Source organism: Lepidochelys kempii, chromosome 2, assembly GCF_965140265.1.
Source record: "Lepidochelys kempii isolate rLepKem1 chromosome 2, rLepKem1.hap2, whole genome shotgun sequence".
NCBI lineage: Eukaryota > Metazoa > Chordata > Testudines > Cheloniidae > Lepidochelys > Lepidochelys kempii.
Window position 1 is genome coordinate 250,824,841 of NC_133257.1, and position 25,964 is coordinate 250,850,804.

The 25,964-nt window shown below is 42.8% G+C and overlaps 1 protein-coding gene and 1 long non-coding RNA gene across 3 annotated transcripts in view; one reads left to right on the forward strand and one right to left on the reverse strand.

Moving 5' to 3' along the window:
* Window positions 1-161: 161 nt before the first annotated feature.
* Window positions 162-24,295, forward strand: LOC140907785 (uncharacterized). Its single transcript, XR_012157622.1, has 3 exons — window positions 162-245; window positions 21,219-21,335; window positions 22,687-24,295. It is a non-coding gene; the product is annotated as an uncharacterized lncRNA (long non-coding RNA).
* The window catches only part of NOM1 (nucleolar protein with MIF4G domain 1), a 28,524-nt gene continuing 16,290 nt past the window's right edge, over window positions 13,731-25,964 (reverse strand). Inside the window, exons 9-11 of one of the 2 annotated variants that reach the window (XM_073334555.1) lie at window positions 19,329-19,460; window positions 17,212-17,321; window positions 13,731-15,864 (exon numbers count right to left, since the gene is read on the reverse strand). In XM_073334555.1, the coding sequence (XP_073190656.1) occupies window positions 15,687-15,864; window positions 17,212-17,321; window positions 19,329-19,460 (420 nt within the window). In that variant the 3' untranslated portion in view covers window positions 13,731-15,686. The remainder of the gene's footprint in view (window positions 15,865-17,211; window positions 17,322-19,328; window positions 19,461-25,964) is intronic. The other variant, XM_073334556.1, reaches the window with a different exon arrangement.

The window sequence follows — 25,964 nt, forward strand, 5'->3', positions numbered from 1 at the left end:
CCAAATCGGGAAAGCGATCGGCAGCCTGGCCCGATGCTCGTCCCCGCGAGCCCGGGGTGCCCGCCCGGCGCGGCGCGGGGCGCGGCCCGCTGCGCTGCACGCGTTCGGCGCTGCGGATTTGCGCGAGGCCCGGGCGGCGCCGGAGGCCTGGGCAGCGGACGCCCGTCCCCCGGCGGGGGCAGACGGGGCAGCGCCGGCTCCGAACGGCTCTCGCGGGCGGGGACCGTGCAGCGCTGCTTGCACCGGTAGGGGGGGCCCCGGCGCTTGCCCCGAGGCGCGGGGCGAGTTAGGGCTTGGGCGGCTGCAGCGGGCCGCGGCTGCTTTAGCCAGCTGGGCCGCGCTGCCTGCGGCGTCTTGTCGCCGCAGCTCCCCCCTTGGCGGGTCAACGCGGGCCCAGAGAAGGGTTCCCAACTCCCCGAGGCGAGAGGGCTGGGCCCTGGCGGCAGCCGGCCTGCGTGACCTCCAGGGGCAGGGCCTGGGGCGGCCCCCGTGGGAGGAAGCCAGGCCGTAGCGCTAACGGGGACACCCGCCGCTGCGCTTCCTTTGCCTCCCGGCCTGGCCCTCCCCTGGGTGTTATTTTGACATTGCAACTGGAGTCTAGCCCCAGGCCCGGGCGGGCTCCAGCCCTGAGTCGCTACAGAGTGCGGGGAAGTTTGGCTCCAGGGTCTCGGTTTGGGGGTGCAGGGCCAGCTGGGAACTTCGCGCTTCCCCAAAGCCTGCGGGTTTCCACCGGGCTTGTGATTCAGGCCCACCTCTGGCTAGAGCTACAATCCCGCCCTGCACGCAGGGCCGGTGAGGTAGAGACACAGGCGGCCTCTAGTCCTACCCCTCTCTGGGTTTAATTTCATTTTTCGATCAGTCACCATCTAAGACAGGATAGGCAACACGACTCTTAAAATTTTCATTGCTGTACTTGAATATGAACAAAGACCTTTCATGGACGTTTTATTTTAAACAACACCGTTTAGGCATGGATGTCATTAACCAACAATTTCATACAAATTAAGTGCTATAACAAAACAGTGAAAATAGAATCCATATGTTCTAGGTAACCTTGCTAAAAGTCTTCCAAGTGGGAAATCATATATATAATCTATGCCATCCTGCCATGAAACCTACATGAACAAAGTACTTTATCAGTTAAAGGAATATGGATTATTTCTGAAATTTCAATTTTTATACTCCACCAAGACTGTAACAGTTTATTATCTATTTCTTGTTTTCACCTAGTTCTCAAAAAGACACTTTAAATATATTTAATCTTTTTTCTCTTATAACCCTTTCCCTTTAAGCTTAAGGGATCACAACATAGGTTCCATTCCTGCGTTTGGATTTGTGCAGGCCCTTGCACCCGAGTGGATTCTATTGAAGGACCACTTCTGTTAATTCAGTTGCTGGACTGGGGCCTTACTATGTGGAGGGGTTATGGATTAGATCATAGGTTCTCAATTTAGGGGTTGGTGTGGCACTCAGTGGGTCACAGTCACCCTGCCTTTTCCATATTGCTGAAGGGGGAGGGGAAGTAGATCCCTTGTAGATGGGAATGGACTACCAGCGAGTCCTGGTATGTTAAAGGTTAAGAGACACTTGAACTGGGTGACCTAATAGGTCTTTCCCAACTCTGATTTCTATGATTGCATGATGAGCCAACTCTGTGAAGATAATGCTTGCAGTGTCATCACCCAGCATTCACAGTAGCTGTTATGAAATTCAAGATGTTAAATGTTTTATTAAAACTCAAAGGAAAACCAAAGTAAAAATGGAAACAAATCCATTTTTAATTCCCCAGTTGTGCATAGCTGTTGCTGCACATATGGTATCTCTTTGGACCACTTTTTGAATTCCAACAGTATTGTGTCACAGGCACAAGAACTAGTGCAAAGGGTAAAGTTTCAGCCTTCAGTCACAATATTGTCTCTCTTAGGGTGGCTGGATTGTTCAGATGCATGGCAAGGGGATATGGAACCCTTCACCTCTGGGTCATTGCCTTAGTTCCAGCCACAGTTGACAGTGCAGGAATGTAGCTATTTGTTAGTTATTCAAAGGCTTATGTGAAATGAGTATGGTGGTTTTAGTCGTTTGTTTATTTTTAAAGCAAGTAGCGATATAGCAGGTAAGTGCTATTTTATAACTGTTAATGAGTAATTACATAAGGTTGTCCACAGTCACTAACCTTTTGCCAGGAATAGTCAAAACAGGAATCAAATAGGTTAAACCATATGAGAGCATCTCAGAGTATGTCTTTCTCTGAAGTTCATATGAATCTGGATGGATTGGATCTGGAAGACTATCAAGAGGAGCGAGTTCCAGATGCAGGACCCTCTGATGAGAATGCTCAAGTGCTGCTTGTGGTGTGATTCAAAATAGGAGTTGCGGGGAAGACCCTCCAATCCAGTAGTTCTCAAACATTTTTTTTTCGCGGACCACTTGAAAATTGCTGAGGGTCTCGGTGGACCACTTAATGCTCTTTCCAAATGTTGTTTGTACCATTAGCTAACTATTGTAAAGTGCTTTGGATAAAAGCGCTATATAAAAAACAAAATAATAATTAACTTTTTTTGTTCTATAAATAAAAACACACAACTCACATTTTAATATCCGTAATCTTACCTCTCTAATGCGATAGATGTGATCTCTTCCCCCCCGCCACAGCAGCCCGCGAGCTGGAGCTGGGAAGGAGGACTGTCTCTCCTCGGTAGCTGCAGCTCTGGAGCTGGGGAAAGTCTCCTCTTTCTCTGACCGCCACAGCCCTGCGCATCCCAAATTCCCCCACCCCCTCTTCTCACCCCATTGCCCCCTCCCACCTACCCCTTATTCCCACTAATTAGGTGGGTGGCCCTTCATTCTCTTGTGTGTGGCCACCCAGGCACACACCTTAGAGGAAACTATCCGTGGGCCACCTCAATGGAGCTTGTGGACCACAGTTTGAGATCCTCTGCTCTAATCTAATCTTTCTACCCAGGTATGAAAACTGTAATGGGGCACAGGTGTCACTCTCAGGCAGGGCCTGATCCAAAGTCCATTGACTTCAGTGGGAATTGTGTCCGTGATGGGCCTGATATCACTACTCTCCCTCCTCTTCTGAAAGCGGAGAAAGCTCCCTTCTCTTCGTGGCTTGGCTGAGCAGCCTTTTCCCCATCATCCTCCTGTTCCTTGGTTGGTGTAGGGAGAGCTTCCCCTCCTGTTTCCATCTCCTTTAACCTCTGAAGCTCAGTGTTCCAAACCAATCAGGAATTTATAGATGATCACATAGATAAATATACCAATGGTGGAGCCCAGCATTCCACTTGTGTCATTTAAAAGGGTGGGGGAAGGTATTGTAAGTTGTCCGGGGGTATTGTCCTGCACAACACTATTTTGAAACAGCTGCCATTTGGTGCAATCTGGCCCATTTCAAAGGCAAAAGATATTGCTCTTCATAAGTGTGTGTATGAGTCCCAGGGATAACTCATCTCTGGCAGGGATGCCATAGCCCTTTTAAGCCAGGAGTGCCTATCAGTGCAGTCCAACCATCTCTTCAGTTTGGCGGCAGAATTTCAACCTGACATTCCAGGGACAAGAATCCCCTGTAGCACATGATTGCTTTTAATCCTGGTTCTTCTACACGGTTACTATGAGAGTTTGAGCAAGTCATTTAACCTCTCTCTGTCTTGGTTTGCACTTCACAGTGGAGATAATACTTGTTCACCTATGTCTAGTGCTTTGAGAGCCTCAGATGAAGGCAATATAAGTACAAAGTTTTGTTGTTAATACTATTTAGTAGATAGAGTTGAAATAGAACTGATAAATGTGTAGTGGTAACAATGTAGATACATATTTTGGCAATTGAAAAATGTGTATTTTCACCTGTATCTGTCTTTGAAGTCCATATTCAGACACTGCTTAATGTGGTGGAGGTTTGAAATGAAGGTCCATAACAGATCATTCACACACTGATGATTAGAGAGGAAGGAGGATTTTTGTGCTTAAGGTGCTGGACTAGGACGCAGGACCTGTGTTGAATTCCTGGCTTTCCCACGTATTTCCTGTGTGATCTTGGGGAAGTTACTTAAACTCTCCGTTCCCCCATCTATAAAATAGTGATAATAATACTCCCTTTGTCTGTTTTATCTGTTTAGCCTGTAAGTTCTTTAGGACAAGGACTGTCTCTTACTATTATTATCATTATTACAGTAGTGCTGAAGGCCCAGCCAAGAACAGGGCCCCATTGTGCCAGGTACTGTACAAACAGCATGGCAGACTGTTCCTGCTCCAAAGAGCTTACAATCTAAATAGTCAAGACAGACACACACAGTGGGAGAATGGGTAGAACACACAAGCAGAGTAAACCATGTGATGGCAGCAAATGGCATGTTAGTTCCATGATATGTTGGGAGGTGGGGAGATGAGGGGTTTACTTAGAAGAGGATCAGCTAAAGAAAGCTGGAAGTGGGGAGCACAGATTGTGGCAACGCCATTTCTATATTATAGACCAGCAGTTTATATCATCAGCTTTAGAAAACAAAGCTGGTTAGCAACTGAATAATTGAAAAAACACCTAAAAGTTATTTTCCCGATCTCCTAACTTTAGAATTGCTGAACTGACTTAAAATGCTGCAATTAACTTGTGGGCTAAGAATGTATAAATCAAGTTTTGGAATGGAGTGAATTTTTGCAGCAGAGTGATGGAAAATTGTCTTGGAAAAGCTGATGGACTCTAGCACAGGAATAATAGACCCCCATAGTGTGAAAAGGGTTCTATCTAATTATTATAGGTGAGCTGCAAAGCTAAATGTAAACCCAAGGAACCTGTGCTGCAACCGAGAACTGATGCAAAGAACATCCTTTACTAACAGGGCTGTGGGGGGAATGCAGCAAAGACGTAACAAATCTTTTCAATATTAAAATCCTTTTCTTTCTCCATGAATTTCTTTGTTTTGGTAAAGGTGTCCGAATCAGGGGTTCAAGTGTAGGGGAGTAGAGAGGACTGCAGCGGCTCCCCCTTCTCTGCTAAAAGCAGAGGGAAATCTCCGCTTCCCCTGCTTGGCTTGGGGTAAGCAGCCTTCCTTCAGAGCTCCCCATCCTCTTTGGCTAATGGAGGGAGACCTACCCTTCCTGTTTCAATTTAATTTCTTTAACCACTGCCCAGAATGCATCTTTCTGTGGCATCACCAATACTAGAAGTCACTTGCAATCCTCCAACCCCTTTGGTATAAACCGAGAAATGCCAGAGCATTCTGTGGAAGGAAGTGTTGATTTTGTTGTTTGGTTGTGAAAACATCAAATTCCCCACCCCCAAAACCAAGCTAAAGAGGCATCCAGCAATGAAATCTTGGACTTAGGTCCATTTTCAAAACTTACCTTTATTGTAACTACTGATTTGTCTGTTTTCTATCAAGTCTGAGTAGGGTTACCGTAAACAGGCCACCACGTGGAGCTGGCCCCAGCCACTTGCCCGAGTCCCCTGCAGGGCTGGACCCAGCTGCTTGCCTGAGGTGCCCCGCCCCCCAGACTGTCACTGGTCACTCAAACCCTACTGGGCCTCCGCTCGAGGCTGTCACTGGTCACTCGAACCCTGCCACGGGCCCCCCACTTGAGGCTGTCACTACTCATTGGTAGTTGAAACCCTGCTGGTCCCTCACTTGAGGTTGTCACTGGTCGCTTGAACCATGGCAGACCCCCATGCACTGGAACCCTTCCTCCCACCCCTCACCCCTTCAGCCCAGTCTCCCCTCTGCAGGGGGCTGGCATCTCTGCTTGCCCCCTGCATGTTGCTCCGCACTGCACCCCACTTTTTTGACAAAAGTGGGCATTTGTCCCATTTGCTCTTGCCAACTTGATCCATTGTGATCAGCTCCATCTTTGGTGGGGGGAATAAAGTGAATTTAGAAAGACTTAATATGAATGGATATAGATTTATAATGTGAAATGAGTAAATATAGGGAAAAATTCCTGTAAACCCTTTGGGGGGGTAATTTTCTCTTGTGTGTGTTTATTCATCACCTAGCATAGTAGGAACCCAGTCGTAATATAAATATTTAATTATAATAATAACAAAGTGTAAGTAGGAAAAGGCTAAATTTCTTCCAGGACTAACTTATGTACATGATATTGTGTATGAATAATGACAGAACCTCAGTTACGAACATCTTGGGAATGGAGGTTGTTCGTAACTCTGAACAAAACATTATGGTTGTTCTTTCAAAAGTTTACAACAGAACATTGACTTAATACAGCTTTGAAACTTTACTTTGCAGAAGAAAAATGCTGCTTTTAAGCATCTTAATTTAAACGAAACAAGCACAGAAACAGTTTCCTTCCCTTGTCAAATCTTTTTTTTAAATTTTCCCCTTATATTTTTAATAATTTACACTTAACACAGTACTGTCCTGTGTTTGCCTCAGCATGGCAAGTCTCCCCTCCAGTCTCCAGCCTCAGGAGCGAGCAGAAGGAGTTTATCTTCTCTGGTGGCTGCATTCCAGCTGAGCTCCAGGACCCCCCCCTTTATACTTCCTGTCCTGCCTCTTAACTTCTAATGGGAGGGGTGAGCATGGCCTGGCTCCACCCACCTGGGTTCAGGAAATGATTCTTCCCCCTCTGGCTAATGGGAGGCCACTCCACCACTGCAGTGCTCTAACCCCTAGACTGTAGAATCATTTTCTTCCTTGCTTTCTTTCTCTGGACCAATGACTCAAGTATTATCCAAAGTGGAACAGCTTCAACAGGAGACACTGAGGGAGACTCATGTTATGATATCCCATAGCTCAATGGTTAGAGCAGTCTCCTGAATGGTGGGAGACCCTTGTTTAAATCCTTTCTCACCCCCTCAGACAGAGGGGAATTGAATTTGGGTCTCCCACATCTCTGGGGAGTGCTAACGACTAGGCTAAAAGTTATAAGGTGGGCGGTGGCACCACCATCTTCCTCTCACCCTGCCAGATTTTGACTTGGATCCCAACTGGTGGTCTCTGAGCACCCTACCCAATTGGGTCCCATGGGTGAGATAGGCAGAGGAAAACCTACCTTCCCCCAATTTGTGGATTGCTCTGGGGCTCAGGGGGAGATGGGCACCTGGATGCCTAGAGTGAGGCAGTAGTGCACGTGATCTGAGGCAGAAACATGGAAGCCTGGAGAACTTTTATTACAAAAGCTGAGACACTAAAGGCTTGTCTACACTGTACCGCAGTTTGGACTCCAGGGGTGTAAATTACAGCATGCCCCAAAGTGTTGCGCTGTAACTCCCCCCTGTGGACACTGCAGGCACAAACTAAGAGGTTCCTAGTTCACATTAATGTAGTTCTCTTCAACAGGACAACACTAATGTGAACTAGGAACCTTTTTAGTTTGTGTATGCAATATCCACATGGGGGTGGGTTATAGTGCAGCACTTTAGGGTAGACTGGTCTTAACACCCCTACAGAATAAGCTGTGGAAAGCTGTGGAGTATTGCAGACATAGCCTAAGTGAGGTGAGACACCCCAGAGTTGGAGGGCTGCCAAGTGGGTTTTCGGAGTGGCTAACTCTAGGGTTTAAGCGCCTAAGTATCTTTGTGGATCTGGGCCCAAGGTATCACTCAGTGTAAATATGGGTTTGCAAATCAGGCCTTTGTGCTCTTAAAAAGAGCGCTTTAACTTGCAGACCTGGGGATAATTTTTGAAGGAAATATATAAGCAGGTAAATACACCATTTTTGTTGATGGCTCACAGGAGGTGAAATCCTGGCCCCACTGAAGGCAGTGGTACAACTCCAGTGTTGCTGTAGCTCCTTCTTTCTTGCTGGTTTCAAACCTCAGATAAAACAATTGAACCAAATACATAAATAGTGGCAGCTTTCAAGCCTTCTTGTCACGTTCAACTTACTGAGTGGCAAGGAGTTTGCAAGTTTTTCTGAGCAGGCCACCAGTCTGAATCTTTGGTGAACAGCTCCCAGGAGCTCCACTCAAAAGCTTTTATCATTGTAGGCAATGCTTGGAACTCATGATTGAGTAAAAAGCAATCTCCTGCTTCCTAACCTTTGCTGCCTGGCCCCTGCACTCAAACTACCCCAGACCGCATTTAAAACCAAAACCAAATGACCCAATCACACCTGCCTACTCCGCTTCATAAAAACAAACCATTCAACTTGGGTGAGAGAAACAAAACTAAAATAAAATAGGTGAACTGAACTACACACACAAAAATTAATCCAAAAATGCTGTAAAATTCTGAAGCAGGAGGAAATATGATCTTGTGATTAAAGCACAGGACTAGGATGTGGGAGATCTGTGCGCTCTTCCTTGCGCTGTGACTTTGGGTAAATGTCTTAACTTCTCTGGCTCCATTTACATTAGCCAAATGCACTGTTCCATCCAGCTAAGCCTTCCTACCACCATTGTCTCTGCAATGGTTCAATATGTTCATATCACAGCTCTGTATTGTTTTGTAGAATGGCTGTGTTGTATTTTCACACACAGCACTTTTTCCAATTCTTGATGCAGCAGAACAACAAAGTACCTAGGCCACAGTTCCCCGTACACCTCTGCCCTCCAGAACAGGTGCATTAAAATATGGCATAGCAATAGGTGAAGATAATCCAGCAGAAAAATGTTGGTTTTATTATGAGTTTATAACATCTATTTTTTTAAATCTATAAAAATATTAGTGATGGCGTATCCAGAGGTGGGTGAGGGATGCAGACAGTCATTTTCAGAACCTTTTGGTAATGACAGTTGTACATAACTTTTTGGGGAAAAATCAATCATTAAAATTTTCTCTCATTTCATATTTTGAAAATGTTTTTGGGTGCAAAATGGGATGAAATTTTCATTAAAATTGTCATGGACAATGCTGTGCTCCCCTCCCCCTTTTTGCAGGAAATTCAAATTAGCAATATCTACATTTGCCTTGTCCCAGTGGGCTGGGCCAGTGATTGGTTCCAGCTTGGCTAATGATCCACACATGCATCCTGAAAAGCTCCACTCTCACTTCAGAACGGCACAATGGTGAAAGAGGCAGGGAAACAGGAGGCTCCCTCCAACCTGCTGTCCCTCAGTAGAGTGCCCAGACTCTCATTATGATGGGCGCTGCTACAGCTGTAGGGGAAGGAGGCTGCTCAAGGCTGTTCTTAACTTTTTGTGTGTGTGTGTAATTTGATTAAATGTTTGACCTTTTTAATATTACTCATTTTCCTAAATGGACTGACAGCTTCCTTCACTGTGTATTTCACACATGGATGGATAGAATTCTCTTTGTAGACAAGGCCAGGTGGAACCTTGCCGTTGACAACAGGATCCAGGCCCTGGCTAAACTTCAGGGATCTCAATCTTTGTAGAAGCAGCAAAGCCTGAACTCAGGTTCTGGCATTTAGGTAAAAGAGGAAATAATTTTAAAATACCTGTTCATCAAAGGCATTTATTTGTGATTTTTAACACCTACCTTTTTGTTTCAGTCATGATTTAGGATCTCAGACAAGTTTTTAGTATTTACTATTTATTTACTTACTTAAGTTATACTGGTTGAAGCCCTTGAAACAGATTTAAATAAAGTTAGGAGTTTGACAATCCAAGGACAAAGGTCCTAATAAATATATTTAAAGTGCATAATAGGATTTGCTGTCAGCTACCCATTCTTAAACTCCTTGCCCTTGGGTGGTTGTTACATTTCTTTCTATAACTTAAATGAGCTTAAGGAAGCCAAGTAATACCAGACCCTGACTTGTGCATGAATCCATCAGTGGAAGGCTTCTGTAATTCACATATTTTTAAAGTAAGAATGCAGACTGCAACAGGTTTTAGGTACAGAACAGCTGTTTTATAGGGGCAGCTGTGATTTGTATGCCTCTAGGCCTTGAGGTAAACTAAACTTTATTGGAGGGAAAGAGAAAGTTCCTTCAGGAGATGAATCACAAAAAGTGACACATGGTAGAAGTCAGATACCTCCATCTACAATTTCCTGATAGGTCAATGCAAAAAAACCCAAAAAAACCCCAGAAAAATAGACCTAGATTAAACTAGACCCAGCCTTTGGAAAACCTACCATAAAGGTCAGATTATCTCATTAAAACAGAGGACTAGACTCCAGTCATCCCCAATATCAAAAGATCCCATATTGGTTTATATACACAAGGGATGTAGTCAGCCATTAAGCTATACTGCATTGCGTGCAATAAAATGTTAGAACAACAGTTGTCAGTTGTATATTTATTTAGCTTGAAAGCCCTGTCACAAAAGAAATGTATTTGGCCTACTTTTCCTCCCAGGCAGTAACCTTTAACATATGAAGTTCACTTGAAGAACAATACAAATCAAACCATGCCAGATGTGTTTTAAGTGGAGTATTGAGTTGCATACCTTTGCCAAAGACAGATACGACAGCCAGGCTTGTGATTTCAGAACAGAATTGATATCAGCTATCATCCCCCTTGCACATGACAATGGAAAAACAGAAAGTTGAAAAGCCTGCAGAAACTTGGGCCATTCAGGTATAGTGTTAAAACCTGCCAGAGGGATTTGCGGATGATTTATCAGTGCAACACTCCAGCCAAAGCGGGAAAACAGACTTTATTGCCCTGTTAATTTTGATACAAAAACCAGGAAAGGGTTTAAAACCGCATTGTCTACTAAAAAAAAGGGGGGGCCGGGCCGGGCCCTGCAATCGTGATAATAGATCTGTGTGGACTGTACTACCTAGGTTGAAGGACTGAAATATTCTGCAATATATCTACCAGTGAAACATCATGCTTATGGTTCGACTCAATCTAAAGCAAATCTCCCAGTATTTTCCATTAGTTTTTCAGCTGTAAGAGCCTGAATTACAATAGCTGTATGGTTTTCCAATATATTGTATTTTCCATTACTCTGAAAATCATATTATATTCATGGAATAATAAAAACCCTAGCCCCTCAGAAAGGATTTTTGCCATTTTATAAAAAAGCAATTTTGTTTCATTCAAATGAGCAGGAAACATGTTTCAGTTTTTACTCTAGAGATGAAAAAAGGCCAGCAGGTGTTAAATATTGTAATATTTAAAAATGAGCGAAGCTGTATTCTGTGATGCACAAAGTGGAAGGAAAGTCCTGAAGGACGTGTAACTTCCATAGCAAACTCCTGCTGGTGTCCAGTTTTGGAGAAGGCCACTTTCTTTCTGCAGTAACACCACAGACAACCCTGTTAGGAAGAAGAGGTGCCTTGGCACAGTAAGCTTTACTGGGAAGAAAAAGGTGTTCAATTTATTGTTGTCCAATGTTTTCCTTTTCAAAATTTCATTCCATACTTGGGACAGTACCACAACACAGAATTGGCAGCATGCAGCAGGTAAATGAATGTGTACATTCCTCGAAATGCAAATAAGACATCCCCAAAGTTACTCACCCCCAGCAGGTCATACCAGTCTTGCCTTGGGGACCATGCAAAACCATCGTTTAAACTGCACGCAACACACTGAATGCATCCGCTGAAGCTCACGAAAGCTTATGCTCAAATAAATTTTTTAGTCTCTAAGGTGCCACAAGTCCTCCTGTTCTTTTTGCAGACACAGACTAACACAGCTGCTACTCTGAAACAGAATTTAAGATATCAGATCTATATCCTAGAACTTTCAATCTCAGTTAATCTCTTTCACCAGTTCAGCGTCTTTGGTCAAATTCTCTGAAGGCAACTTTTGTTGCTCTCTGAGCATTGCAATGTGGAACAGCACCATATTTCAGCAACTTCCCCTGCAAATTCATATTCTCAAAAGATTCTTAGAATATGCCACATCAATATGTTTTTTGACAAAAGTCATAGGCAAAATTGATTCTTGCTGGAAACAGAAGCAGTAGCTATGTTGTATGTCAGAGGCAAACACAGCAGGAAAGGCAAGTCTCAGTTATAAAAAGAATAAAAACTGATTGTAACTTTAAACTGTAAGGTTAAAGCCAGCACCCTTAATTGCAGTAGTAACTGTGCCTCTGGCAACTGCAGCAAATTAATGTATTCAGAACCATAAAACGCTAGGCAGAATTTCCATTGGTAATAGAGGATATTCCCTTTTGACTACAAATGGAAGCAATTGGACAAGGAAGTAACAGCCTGTCACATTTTGATTATTTTGAAGGGGGACATTTTAATTTTCTTCAAGAACAAGGTTGTCCCTGCCTTTGTGGCAAACTCCAGCTGGAATAATGTGTGTTTACATGTCTTGATTCATTACATATTAAACCACAAATATGTTAAAATAGCATCCCGCAGTCTCACTTTCCTCTCAGCCCACCCCAAAAGCAAAGAAAGTAATAGGCAATTGCTGTGGCCTAAATTGAGTGCTTTTGTACTTAGCTCGGTTCCATTCATTTCACAGCAGCCTGAATCTCTATACAGTTACAGCAGGTTTATGTCAGTGTAACTCCAGCTGCAGGAATGCGGATTTGAGGCTTGGCACAGTTACTCCCCAGGGAACTATCTGCATCCCAGCATTTGACAGTGTGGCTGTGTTAAAGGGGTGCCCTCAGCTTTAAATCAAGTAAACAAGTAGGTTAAGGTACTTCAGTGGCTCAAAGTTTCCCTGACAATTTTGTGGCTTCAGTTACATCTTCCTGGTTTAACATTTTTTTCCTCTCTCATCTGTTATTGCGTGAAAGACCCACACTAACAAAAGAGGAAATGGACTGATTATACAGGAAATCTCTATACAAAGTACTGCCAATAGCCTAAAGTAAACTGAAGAAAGCAAAAACATTTCTCTCTTTCTCCGATGGTAGGTGTTACCTGTCACAATATTTTCAGTTAGAGCTGAGAATTTTAAGTTGATTGTGTCTTATTTTCTTTGTCCACTGCTCCATGCATCTTGCCCTTCCCAAACGAAGGCAATAACAACCTCACTTATGGCCCTAATGGCCATTCTGGGTGGCATCACTTTTGCTGGGCCTGAATGCTACTGTTCAGTTGAGCTGGGGAGAATTTCTTCCAAAATTTTATTTTTTTAATTTTATTTTTCAACAAGACTGACAAACAATGAAAAAAAGAAATTCACCATTTTCTTGTTTTCAACCATTTCTACTGTCCAATGAATTGAGACTTTATTGGGAACTGACTGCAATGAAACACATCTATTGCTGGGTTCTTAGCTAGAAACAAATTCTTTGGACAGAGGCAAATTTGAGGGAGCCTCACACACTGATATCAAAACACAGAAATCCAAGTGACTAAGCAGTAACTAAAATATTGTGTCATGGATCCCAAAGCACTTTATCAAGCACCAAAGAAACAACTAAGTTTGTATTTCCAGGAGAGCGGGAAAAAAGTGCATTTTTTATGAGTAGGCCCAGTCCTTCCAAAAAAAGGGCTATGGTATCTTTTAACATCCATAGAGTAGAGAGAGTGCACCTTCAAACACCATCACCCTCTATGTACCTGAAATGGTTTGTTGGTGTATTTAGACAGTAGGCTCCTTGGGGGCAGGGACTGTCTCCTTATAGCACCAGGCACTATTGGTATTCAGAATAATTAATCAACAATATAAATGTCATAATGCATTCTTTGTTTACACCTGTAGGAAGATGAGTTAGGTTACCCCGCTGGGATTTATTGCGTATGCATTGGTATGGCATCTGGGGGCATGAACCTATGGTTTCAAGGAGAGTATTTCAAACGTATGTTTAGATCACTAAGCCATTGATGTGGCCTAATGATATCAGAATAATCTTTGTTTTTTGGCAAAAACAATGAAGAAATTTACTACAGGTGGCAAAAACAATCATGAAACTATGGTTTTATCCAATATAAGCAAGACAAGGTGGGTCAGGTAATATTTTTATTGGACCAGCTTCTGCTGGTGAAAGAGACAAGCTTTCGAGCTACACAGAGCTCTTTTCAGTGTCACAGCTAACCACAAGATAGAACAGATTGTTTATCATAAATAATTAATACATATTGTGAGAGATCATTCCAGGTGAAGTCGCCAGTTAACACCTTTGCAGTGATAGGACAAAAAAGGGAGTTGGGGGTTACAGATTGTTGTAATAAACCATAAATCCAGTGTCTTAATATTAAGACCATGATTTTTTATGTCTAGCAAATTTATGAATTTAAGCTCCTATACTCATCTTTTCAAAGTGTTGTGCAGGTTTCCTTTGACAAGAAGGACTGAGAGGTCAGATAAAGAGTGATCGTTTTGTGAAAAGTGTTCAGCAAGTGGTAGGATGTTTTTGTCTTATTTTTCTGAGAATTCATTTGAGAGCATAGTAATTGTCTGGTTTCACCCACATACTTGTCATTGGAGCATTTGCTGCACTGGATAAGGTAAACTACATGTTGTGATAAGCATGTGTAGGACCCATGGATATTGAAAGGTGTATTGGGGGCGTGGTATTGATCATTGTAGCAGCTGAGATGTCTGTTGGTTTTGCATCTGTTATGGCAGGGTCTGATGACACTGAGTTGGTGAGTCCTGGTCTGTTCTACTTTGTATTTAGCTCTGAGTACCCTTCTCAGACCTGAAGAAGGGTTCTGTGTAGCTTGAAAGCTTTACTGGAACAACATAAGTTGGTCCATTAAAATATATTAGCTCACCATCTTGTCTCTCTAGTATCGTGGGACCAACATGGGTATAACATTGCAAACGAACAACATATAAATAACTGACTTCACCCAGTCCACGATGAGCTGTTATGCAAAGAAAATTATAGGGACCTTCAAACAGCTGGATGGATATTAGAGTAGGTATTAACTGAAGTATTCTCTTTTGGAAGATAGCCTGATACTGAACTGATGGCTTTCAAACTACCACTTGCTCTCTATTAATAGTAAAATCTGAATTTAAGAGTTTCATTACATCTCAAACAGTAAACAGCTGGCAAAATTTTAAAACTAGAAGGCAGCAAAACAAGCACAATAAAATTGCACTAGGCAATTAGGTTAAAGTATTAGCATAAATTATGCTGTGATATTTAAACCCAATATAACTGAGGAAGTTAGGCCTTCAGTCAGTCCACCAAGGTTTATAATGGAAACATCAAAAGATCTTTTTCTGATAGAGATGCAGGTGAACAAGGCACAGAGTTAATCAATATATCTCTTCCAACCCATATCTTCTATGATTCAATTTTATTTAAAATTGGGGAGTAGTTACAAGACTTACTCCCCAATGACTGCACCATCTAGTGACCTGTTTTACAACAGATAATATGATTATGTTATTAAAAAGTTTTCACATTAAACTCAGACCATAATATAGCACAGAAACAAAATTCGATTTTATTTATTCTGTAAAAAAGTGAACAGGTCTGAATATCAAACCCAATCTTACGCCATGATCTTACAGGAATTAGGAAGGCTAGAACCTTGGGGTTGCTGAACACTACCACTTGCTGACTGATTAAGTGGTATTAACTAAACTTTAAAGGAAACTCAGTTATCTTGCCTGATGATAACTGGCAACATGAGGTATACAAAGTGAAGGTGGATGGGGGACGACAATACTTTTTAAAGCAATGAACAACGTATAAAGATATATATACTTTTTTCCTTCTTCAGTATTCTATGTTTCTATTTTCCCCCAAAGTTGAAACCGTTTTTTAGGAGTGTACAATCCTACATCACCTCAAAACATGGGGTCCTTTGTAGCATTACAATCCTGCTCAGCATCTCAAGTCTTTGGTCTGTGAAAAACATTGTCAAGATTAGCTTTGTGCTTTCATGAAGTCCTTATTTTCCATGCAGTCCTTATTTTCCATGCAAGCTCATTTGAAAATAAAACTACAGTTTTAATCTGGATTCTCTGGCTTGCAAAGTCCTGCTTACTAGTTCAACTCTTTCTTTTAGTAAGCTGGCTTCTTCAGCACTTTTGTGTGCTTGTACATTCTTCAGGAAAAAGTGGGAAAGGAAAAGCTTCAAACCTTCACGCAACATTCCTAATTTTGGGTTGTCAGTTAACCTGAAAAAGACAGACACACAAATCAGAAATAATTCCAGTTTCCTACTTTCCTACAATGTTATAAAGTCTCTTTTGCTATGCTGTCAGGTTTTGAGAAGAACCAAACTGAACATTTATCAGGAAAATCCCAACTTTTTTTAAATTTAATATTAACAAGTACAGGCCTACACTGGTTTGGCAAACAGTTGAACATACTTCACATGCAATCTGTTTCTCAAAAGGTAGTTTGGAATTTTAAAGTATTTTTTAAGAGACTTGACTTAAAATATTAGTTAGGGCATAGTAAAAAATGTAAGCAACATGTGGCAAACCTCCCCCACATTTTAATGGATAGAATAGAATTTGAAAGACAGTACATGGCAATACAGACTTTCCACTTTATGTGTAGTTCTACCAATGTAAACATTGTCTTTTATTACTTTAGTATTTTTGGCAGATCTAATTCCACAGAATAAACACTATTATCTCTTCCATTATTAAATATTTATATAGCACCATTTCCATGGCTCTTTAAAAACAAACTAAAAAAGCAAAGTTGCTTCATGGAATAGCTTACAAACTAAGGCCCTGACTGCAGTACAAATATACAACATGTCAGGAGACCAGATTACCTGTGACCCTTATTGAGCATTGTTCCAATATGTAGAGTGGATGAGATCTTAAAAGCATTCCGACTGTAACCAAATTAATGTCATAGACACTTGTATACCCACAATGGACGGCTGCGTGTAAGTGAAAGAATCAGGTCTAAATTTTAGCTGCTTCAGCGTGATTAAGACATTTCCTCTGATTACCTCTAAAAGGTGTTCACTTAATAACCCTTGCACCTTTAATATGAAGAATAGAGATTTCTAGATAAGATCTGCAATGCTAGAGAGTGAACTTTCCCCCGATAAATTCCATTATTTCCTTTCTACAACAGGGAAATGTTGTAGCAAGAACAACTCTGCTGTGTGACTGAATTCTAGTTCCACACAAAGATTTTTGGGGTGGTTGGTAGGTCTGCTTTGTGCATCAACAGTTTTATTGTTCTTGCTTGATAGCGATAGTTGATGTACTGATTATTTCAAAATTTGTATTAATGTTGTGTGTAAAATTCCATAATATATTTATAATGCAGTAGCACCTACAGACCACAATTAAAACCAGGGCAGCATTGTGCCAGGTGCTGTATGAACGTATAAGAAGAGATGGACCTTTCACAAAAAAGCTTGTATTGTAAGAAGTGAGGTGTCAAGGGCTTTGTGTAAGCAATGGATAATTAAAATAAATAAAATAAGCAAATCCCTTTTGTGTGTCCAATCACTACTCACCAAATGTTCTCTGGGAAGATCAATGATCACTTACCTTCCAAAAATGCTGGTAAGTTCTTCCAAGTCTGTTTTTATTAATAGTATATATAACACTTGCCGCAAGAAGTGGACTTTGGGTTTATCTAGTTCACTGAATTCAACTACCTAGTTAACAGGACCAGGGATGATAAAAAATAAATTATAAATCAAAAAAATATGCCTTGCATAATTTGACAGTTGAGAGAGGAAAAGCTAAGACTAATCATGACCTCACATAGATATTGAAGAAGAGTGGCAACACAACAGAACCTTGTGGAATCTGGCATGAGAGTGCACTCGGATTGCATGGCAATTGTCCAACACTGCCTTCTAAAACATCGCAGGAAGGAATGAAGCCACTGAAAAACAACCTGGTCACCTCTACCTGATATACTAAGGCAACCAGATACCAAGGAGATAGGTATCTTCAAAGTATTTAAGGCAGAGTGGCCCCAAAGGTGAATCCAAGACACACTTAACGCACAGCAGTATTTTTAAATATATTTATTTATAGACATTACAACACTATCACTGCCATATCTGAGTGCCCCCAAAGGCTGCGGACAGATGCACTAAAAATCAGCATAGGCACCACACTTCTGTCCATATTAAGAATATTAATGCAGTGGCTATACCATACCCAGACTGAATGAATTAGGAGCTTAGGGCTCGTCTACACAAAAGTTGGACTTCTTTAACTATATTGGTACAGTTAAAGTGGTACAACTCCCTTAGTGTGGATGCTGTTTTTCCAGTAGAGCTTGTTCCTGTAAGGGAAGTGGAATAAGGGCTTGTCTACACTGGCACTTTACAGTGCTGCAACTTTCTTGCTCAGGGGTGTGAAAAAACACCCCCGAGCGCTGCAAGTTTCAGTGCTGTAACGTGCCAGTATGGACAGTGCACCAGCTCTGGGAGTTGTGCTCCCAGCGCTGGTAGCTATTTCCCTCATGGAGGTGTTTGTTTTTTTTTACTAGCACTGGGAGAGCTCTTTCCCAGCGCGATGCCATGACTACACACATTGCTAGTAAAGATGTGCCCTAAGTTACACCAGTTTAAGGCATCTTTATACCAGTAAAACTGCAACCATGCTGGGGGTTGCACTGAGATAGCTTTCAGAAAAACCATCACTCCCCTGCCCCCAGCTGACAGTCACACCACTACAAAAGCTGCATGTAGGGGAGGCTGATGAAATCAGTGGAACCTGGGTTCCACCCACAGCCCTCCTCAAAACAGGAAGGTTCAAGATAAGGAAGTAATTATCAAGGTCATGAGTATCAAGTGATGGTTTTTGGAGCAAGGTCTTAACCACTGTTTAAATGGTCTGGCATCCTGCCCCCCCCAAAGGAAAGCAACAACAATCCTTATCAGTAATAGCCCCAAACTTCACTGCTGGCTTTCAGCAGCAATAAGGAGCATGTGTCTGTCTGGTAGCAACTCCATCAGCACATCCAATACATGAAAGAGGCTGAAATGCCACCAGTAAAGATAGGAATGGGGGTGGGGGAAGATGTGTATTTCTTTAAATTCAGATTCTCTTTTAAAAAAGGAACAATAAATAATTTACTGTTGTCTGCAACAGCCCAAATTCTGTTTATCTTCTGGATAGCCATCTTAAGTACTTCTGTGACTCCCATTACCAGGGTACCTGAGCGCCTCACAATCTGTTTTAATTAACTTAACCTCACAACACCTCTGTGAGGCAGGGAAGTGCTACTATCCACATTGTACAGATGGAAACCGTAGGATAGAGAGATTAAGTGACTTGTCCAGGGTTGCACAGGAAATCCGTGGCAGGGCAGGGAATTTAACCTGGGTGTTGCAAGTCCCAGACTAGCACCCTAACCACTGGGCCACAGTTCTTTTAAAAATAAATAAATAAAAAGTAAATTAATCTAATCTGTTTGGCCATTAAAACCACTTGTATGAAACTAAATCAGATCCCTACGTTTGGGGCAGTTTTAGAAAACAGGCAAGTAAAGTTCACCTTAGCTAGGAAGTTTGGAATAATTTGTTTCAAAACTGAATAAGCAACTGTAATACAGATTAGATAACAAGGAACACACACACACATTTACCACAAAACTAACAAATGAGGTGGAAGCGCACAAGTACTTTAATAGAGACTATGCTGACCTTGAAGACTGATAGGGAGAGTGATTTTGTCTTTAGCAAGTGGGCCAACAGAGAAACCAGGTTGGAGAAAGTGGTGGTTGACAGGTTTCCCAAATCTCGGATTTTGTCCCATATACTGAACTGGAATGTCATCTAGGTGTCAAAACAAAAACAAAACACAAAATAAAAATTGAAGTTCAAGTCAAATAATCAATATGTTAGATCACAACAGGCTCTCAAAGCTACCTTGGCACCCTTTCCATTCAGCTATTAAGTACAAAACACATTATTAAACTTATTTAATAAGGTTGTTTGATCATTTGCAATGCATTGGAAGCCAAAATGAAGGAGACATTACTTACCTTGTACAGTAACTGGAGTACTTTGAGATGTGTATCCTTCTGGGTCCTCTGCTGGGGGTGTGTACTTGCCTTCCATTGGAGATTTTTAGCAGCAGTGCCCTTTCAGTTTGCACATGCACCCTATGTATTCTCATGCTTCATACCAAGGATATATAGGGCTGCATGGGCAAACTGCCCTCAATTTTTTCTGCTCCTCAAAGCCCCAGGAAGATCAGATGGAGGGTAGGTTGTGGAGCACTGACAGGGGCAAACATCTTTAAGAATTCCAGTTATTATACAAGGAAGTAACCTCTCATTCTTCGAGTAGTGTCCCTACGGGTGCTCTATGAGAGGTGACTCATTAGCAGTATCCCTAAAGAAGGTGGGGGCTTCAGAACTCAGTCTAAGGCTGTGTGTAGGACTGAAAAGCCAAAGGGAGCACCTGCCCAGGAAGGCTTCGTGCCTGGAGAAAGTGTGAATCAAAGCCCATGTATTAGCCTTGCTTTTTTCCATTAACAGACATCCTTTAGCATGGCTACAGACACAGTACGAACTCACGGAATGAGCAACAACCTTAGAGGGGTAAGGTCCATTAGCCACATAACAGGAGAGTATGCAACCAGAAACCCACTTAGAAAGCCTTTGGATAGTCCCTGGAACCCCTTTAGTTCTGTCCACCATAAAAACAACCAGTCTCAGGCCTAGTCCTGTCCTGATAATAAGCCAACACTCTCCTGATATCCAAGTTATGAAGGACAGCTTCCTGTTTTGACCGATTAGGCTTGGGGTAGAATACCAGAAGATAAATGATAGATTGATATGAAAAGCTGAAGTAAGCTTGGGTAAAAAAGGTGGATGTGGTTGAAGAGAAAAACTTTATCTTTGAAAAAGACTGTATAAGGACAGTCAGTCATTAAAGCTTCCAGTTCTGCAACCCTTCAGGCAGAGGTAATAGCCATTAGGAATGCGGTTTTCATGGAGAGGCTCATAAGTGAGCAAGTTAACAGTTAAAAGTGTTGCTTCTTCAAAGCTCTGAGAACTAAATTAAAAGTTCCAAATGGGAATAGGGTGTCTAACATTAGGGAAGAGGTTTTACAGACCCTTTATATATCTCAGTGTTACAAGGGCAGCAAATACCTAGAAACCTTTTACTGGAGAATGGAATGCTGTGATGGCAGCTTGGTGAACTTTAACCGAACTGTGCTTTCTTCAAAGTAAGTAAGTATTCTAACACCTCGGAGATAAGAGAGGCACTAGCAGACAAAACTATGGTGAGTATGCTAGTGGTAAAACCTTTTCCATTTCTAAAGGTAAGTCTTTCTGGTAGAATCTTTTCTACCATTCAGCAGAACCTCCTGAACTGCTGTGGAGCAAGATTCTTCTAGCACTGAGAACCATGGGGGGCTAGGCCTTGAGCCGCAATGTAGTCAGATTGGGCTAAGGACATTCCCTGAGTCCTGTGTGAGAAGACTGGGTGTCAGTGGAAGATCGATGGCCAGTCAAAAAGAAAGATTTGCCAGGTTGGTGCAATCAAGATGACCGTGGCTTTGTCCTGCTTGACTTTGTTTAGGATCTTGAGGATCAGCGAGTGCAAAGCAAATGTGTATAGGAGATTCTTCGCCCAGGAGATGAGAAAAGCATCCCACCAGAGAAGTGGCAACCCAAGCCTCCCCTTGAACAGAAATGTGTGCGTTTCCAATCATCTGTGGTGACGAAAAGATCTGCTTTTGGATATCCCCAGTTTAAGAATTGTTTGAGTACAGATTTGTCTAGTTCTCACTCATGATTTTGAGCGAAGCATCTGCTGAAGCTGTTAGCTATGGTGTTTTGGAGACTGGGTAGGTAGATTGCCCAGATCAGGATATTGTGGGCTATGCACAGTTCACGGCCTCTGCAGAGAGGGAAAGGGCTCTTGCTACCCTTTGCCAATTTATATAATACATACTGGCCCTATTTTCTGTCGTTAAGTGAAATGATTGTCCTTGAATCCTGGATAGGAAGTGCAGACAGGCATGTCTGACAGCTCTGCGTTCCAGAACATTGATGTGTAAGGTGGATTCTTGGGCAGACCATCTGCCCTGGAAATTATGGTCCTGAAGATGAGCTCCCCATCTGAGGAGGGACATGTCGGAAACTAAAATGTAAATGGGTTGGGGGTGGTTGAAGGGGACCTCTGGGAATATGCTTTGTCTGGATTCTTTCACCATTCGAGGGAAACTAGAATAATGACAGGGGATAAAGAGCAGTTTGTTTAGACTGTCCCTATTGGGTGTATAAACTGACCTGAAGCAGGCTTGGAAGCAATGCAGGTGCAGCTGAGCATGAAGCATGAGAAGGGTACCCTCTGTCATGTACTGTGTACTGTGATATGAAATAAGGGTGTACTGTGATATGAAAATACACATCCTGAAGGTTAAGGGTTGTAAAGTAGTAGATCTAGAGAAAGAACAGTGTCACTATCTTGAATTTCTGTACCTTGACAAAGGTATTCAGCATCCATAGATCTAGAACTGGTTTCCATTCACCCTTCTTTATGGGGAACCAAAACGTATTTGGAATAAAACCCTCTTGTGTTGAGTGGGAACTGGATCCACTGCTCCAAAACGGAAAAGGCACTGAACCTCTTACTTCAAAACAGATTCATCAGAGGGGTCCATGAAATGGAATGGGGGGATGGAGTAGAACTGAATGGAGTACATCAAAATTATAACCTCCAAAGCCCATCTGTTGGAGATAATCTGCATCCATGAGGTGTGAAAATGGGAGAGACGATCACCAAAAAGTAGAAAATTGAGTGAGGTAAGATGGTGCAGCAGCAGGTCTGGATCAGAGAAATGTTCATGGCTCTCAACTGAGGAGTCAAAAGGAACGTTTGGCCATCATAGGCTGCTGATCAAAGTTGCTGTAGCAGTTTAAATTTTCCCTTTTGAAATGTGGGTTTTTTTCTAGGTGGCTCTGGTGGTCTGTGGAAAATGGAGACTTGGGAAGGCATAATCTCTGCACCATCTGAAATTGACTAAACCTCTTTTTATTTGCAGGCATATATATGCCCAGCGAATGAAGGATCACTCTGGAGTCCTTTAAGCAGGCAGCAAATCATCCATAGCGTCACCGAATAACTTTAGACCATCGAAAGTGAGGTCCTCTACTGTGTTCTGGACTTCACAGGGAAATCCTGAGGACTGAAGCCATGATGCCCTGTGTCACAGATCCACAGGATCTGTGCTATGTCCCAGCTTTTAAACAGAGGAACTCCTTCACTGTGCCAGATGTCCAAGAGGTTCGATTCTTTCTAACAGGTAGCCCACCCAGCCTCAGTGAATCCAACAGTTAGCCTCTGGGATCCAGCACTCCTGCTTCACACTGTGAGCTCTGCCCAGCAAGTCCACCTGAGATAAATTCCTAGGTCTGAGACTTTTACATTCTTCAGGGACCTCTGCAACTTAGCAAGTATTTGCAGTGACACCAGGGAGCCTTTTCAAAACAGAGTGGGATTTATTAGTCAGTTGAACACAGACGATAAAGAAGAGCTTACATTAGCACAGATCAGTGGTTCTCAACCTGCAGGCTACACGCAGGCTGCAGCTCAGTTGTATGCTTAAAATAAAATAAATAAATAAATAAAAATGCACAGCTCTGGTCTGGCAGGGGGCGGGGCTGGCTGAGGGAGAGACAGCGTGTGACAGCCCTGCTGGAGTGCTTCTGCCAGCAAGGGGCTGGTGAGTACTACAGGGGGGCAGGATTAGGGGTTTGCACGGGTGCTACAGCACCCCCATGGTTTATGTGGGGCTCTGCTCCTGGCCCCATGCCTCGGGTCCTAGCTGCCCAACCCGGCGGGGTCTGGCTGCTCGTGCCCGGCTCAACTCCTGGCCCTGCTCTGCAGAGGGGTCTCTGGGTGGGGTGCTGTGGTTCTCAACCTGCAGCCCACATAACACATTGTGGGCCTCATAAATAGGTTGAGAACCACTGGCATAGAGAAACAAAGATTAATACATACTTCATTCTGGCCAAGCCAGTGTTCCACCCAGCCAAGCTGCCATAGAATCATTTTCTGCCTCTAGTTCTCCATTTCTCTCCATCAGTCCCAGGTGAGAGCTGCTGACTCACTACCATAAGCCAACTTTTATTTTAGTATCCCGACACCTTTCGGTCCATTGATCTTGAGCTGGGGCCTTTGCTCTGCTTCCCTGCTGAGAGGTGGGGGAAAATCTCCTTCCTCTTGATTATTGGTTGCTAGGTATGAATGTCCTGGCCCCCTGGGGTTCCCACTGTCTTTCAGAATTCTTCATTGATATGGATCAGTTTTAGCCAGTCCTTTTAACAACCCATAGATTCCACCCCAGACAGTTATAGAACACAGCACCTCATGTCTCTTGCTCTGCCCCAAGAGTAGATTTAACTGTTCTGCAACCACTGGGTAACAATGAAAAGTACAGAGGGAAACTGAGGCACACATCATCATAAAAATATTACAAAAGTGTCTCACTTTGTCACACCCTGTACATGACTACGGTTGTAGCAATGGAATGAGCTGCCCTATCAGCTGAATCCGGAGAAGTTTGCAGGGTTGTTCTAGCCAAGAGCTGCCCTTCTGCAATGATGGCTTGAAACGGTTCTTTGTGCTTTTGTGGTAGATGTTCAATAAAAGAGCCAAACTTCATATTAATGTGATTGTATTTTTTCGGACTCTCCTGACAGTTAGCAGTTGGGAACTGTAGGGTCACAGAGGAACAACTCTTGATCCCCAAAAGATCCAAGCGCTTGTGCTCCTTGTCAAGGGGCATAGGCTTTGAATGATGTTGACTATGATACTCATTTACTCTAGTCATGGACGCAGAATTTGGTGTGGGGTGGGAAAATAAAAAGCTCTGAGCCCCTAGTTGGGACATAATACTTTTTATCTGGTCTTTTTGCTGGGAGGGAGGGCAGTAGTAGGAGTCTGCCAAATGGACTTGCCAGACTCTAATAGTCCTTCATTTATAGGAAGGGCAACTCGTGCTGATGACGGTGTGTGCACAATGTCAAGCAATTGGTGCTGTGTCTCCTGCACTTCTTTTAATTGGATCTGAAGGGTGTCTGTCACCCTCTTCATCAGATCTTGAAACTTTGAAATCATCAATGTGAGACAGGGGGGATGATAGCTTCACCTGGAGAGGAAGAAGAAATATTAGACTGTGGCTTAGCTGCCTCATCAGCTCTCCTTTCCTGGTCCTTGAATGTATCCTCCTGCCTTAAAGATTGCTGTGGAGGAAAAGAAGGAGCTGAAGAATGTCATCAAGGGATGATTTACATGAGTACTGAGCATTTCAGAAAAAACTCTTGTTGGTAAGCAGCCAAGGATCCCAGTATGTCCACTGGAAGGATCACACAGGAATGGAGGGGGCATGCAGGGTTGATTATAACGGGTGGGATGTTTGGCAGGCTTTGATGGTAGAAGCCTGGAAATGTCCCTCAACAGTGCAGGTTCCAGTTAGTCAACACAGGCAGATGGTCAGCAGAGCACTGCACATAAACCTGGGAGTCTGAAGAACTCTCCCCTTCATAGCCTGGTGGAGGGGCAGATGGTGATTGAGTTTCAGGAGCTCAAGCTTAACAAAGAGAAGGTTAAGGGATGACTTGATTACAGTCTATAAGTGTCAACATGGGGAACAAATAAAATGGGCTCTTCAAATCAAAAAGAGAACGGTATAACATGATTCAACTGCTGGAAGCTGAAACTAGACAAATTCAGACTGGACATAAGGTGTAACTTTTTAACAGTGAGAGTAATTAATTATTGGAACAACTTACCAAAGGTTGTGATGGATTCTCCATCACTGACAATTTTTAAACCAAGATAGGATTTTTTTTCTAAAAGAAATGCTCTAGGAATTATTTTGGGAATATTCTCTGGCCTGTGTTATACAAGAGGTCAGACTAGATGATCAGAACGGTCTCTTCTGTCCTTGGAATCTATGAAGGAGTAACTGGCCATCTTTCAGAACATGTTGGTACTGGCAAAAGGTGGGATACCACAGATAATACTGGTTGTGGTATTGGGAGTCCCAAACGCAACAGAGGAGACTCAGGCTCCTTGGAAACAAGCAGATTCTTTGAGAACCTGAACTCTTGCAGTACTGAGTGAGCTTGTGTGAAGACCTGGTGAGACCCAGTCGTAGAAGTACTGAGGGTTGTACTTACTGTTCTGGTACTTGCTCTACTGATGATCTAGGTACCAGTGAGGCAGTGAAAGATGAAGAGTGCACTGTCTTCTTCGTAGAGTGCATAGTTTTGGTAGTCTCTTGCCCAAGTTTCAATGGTACCAAGGCTTCGGTAT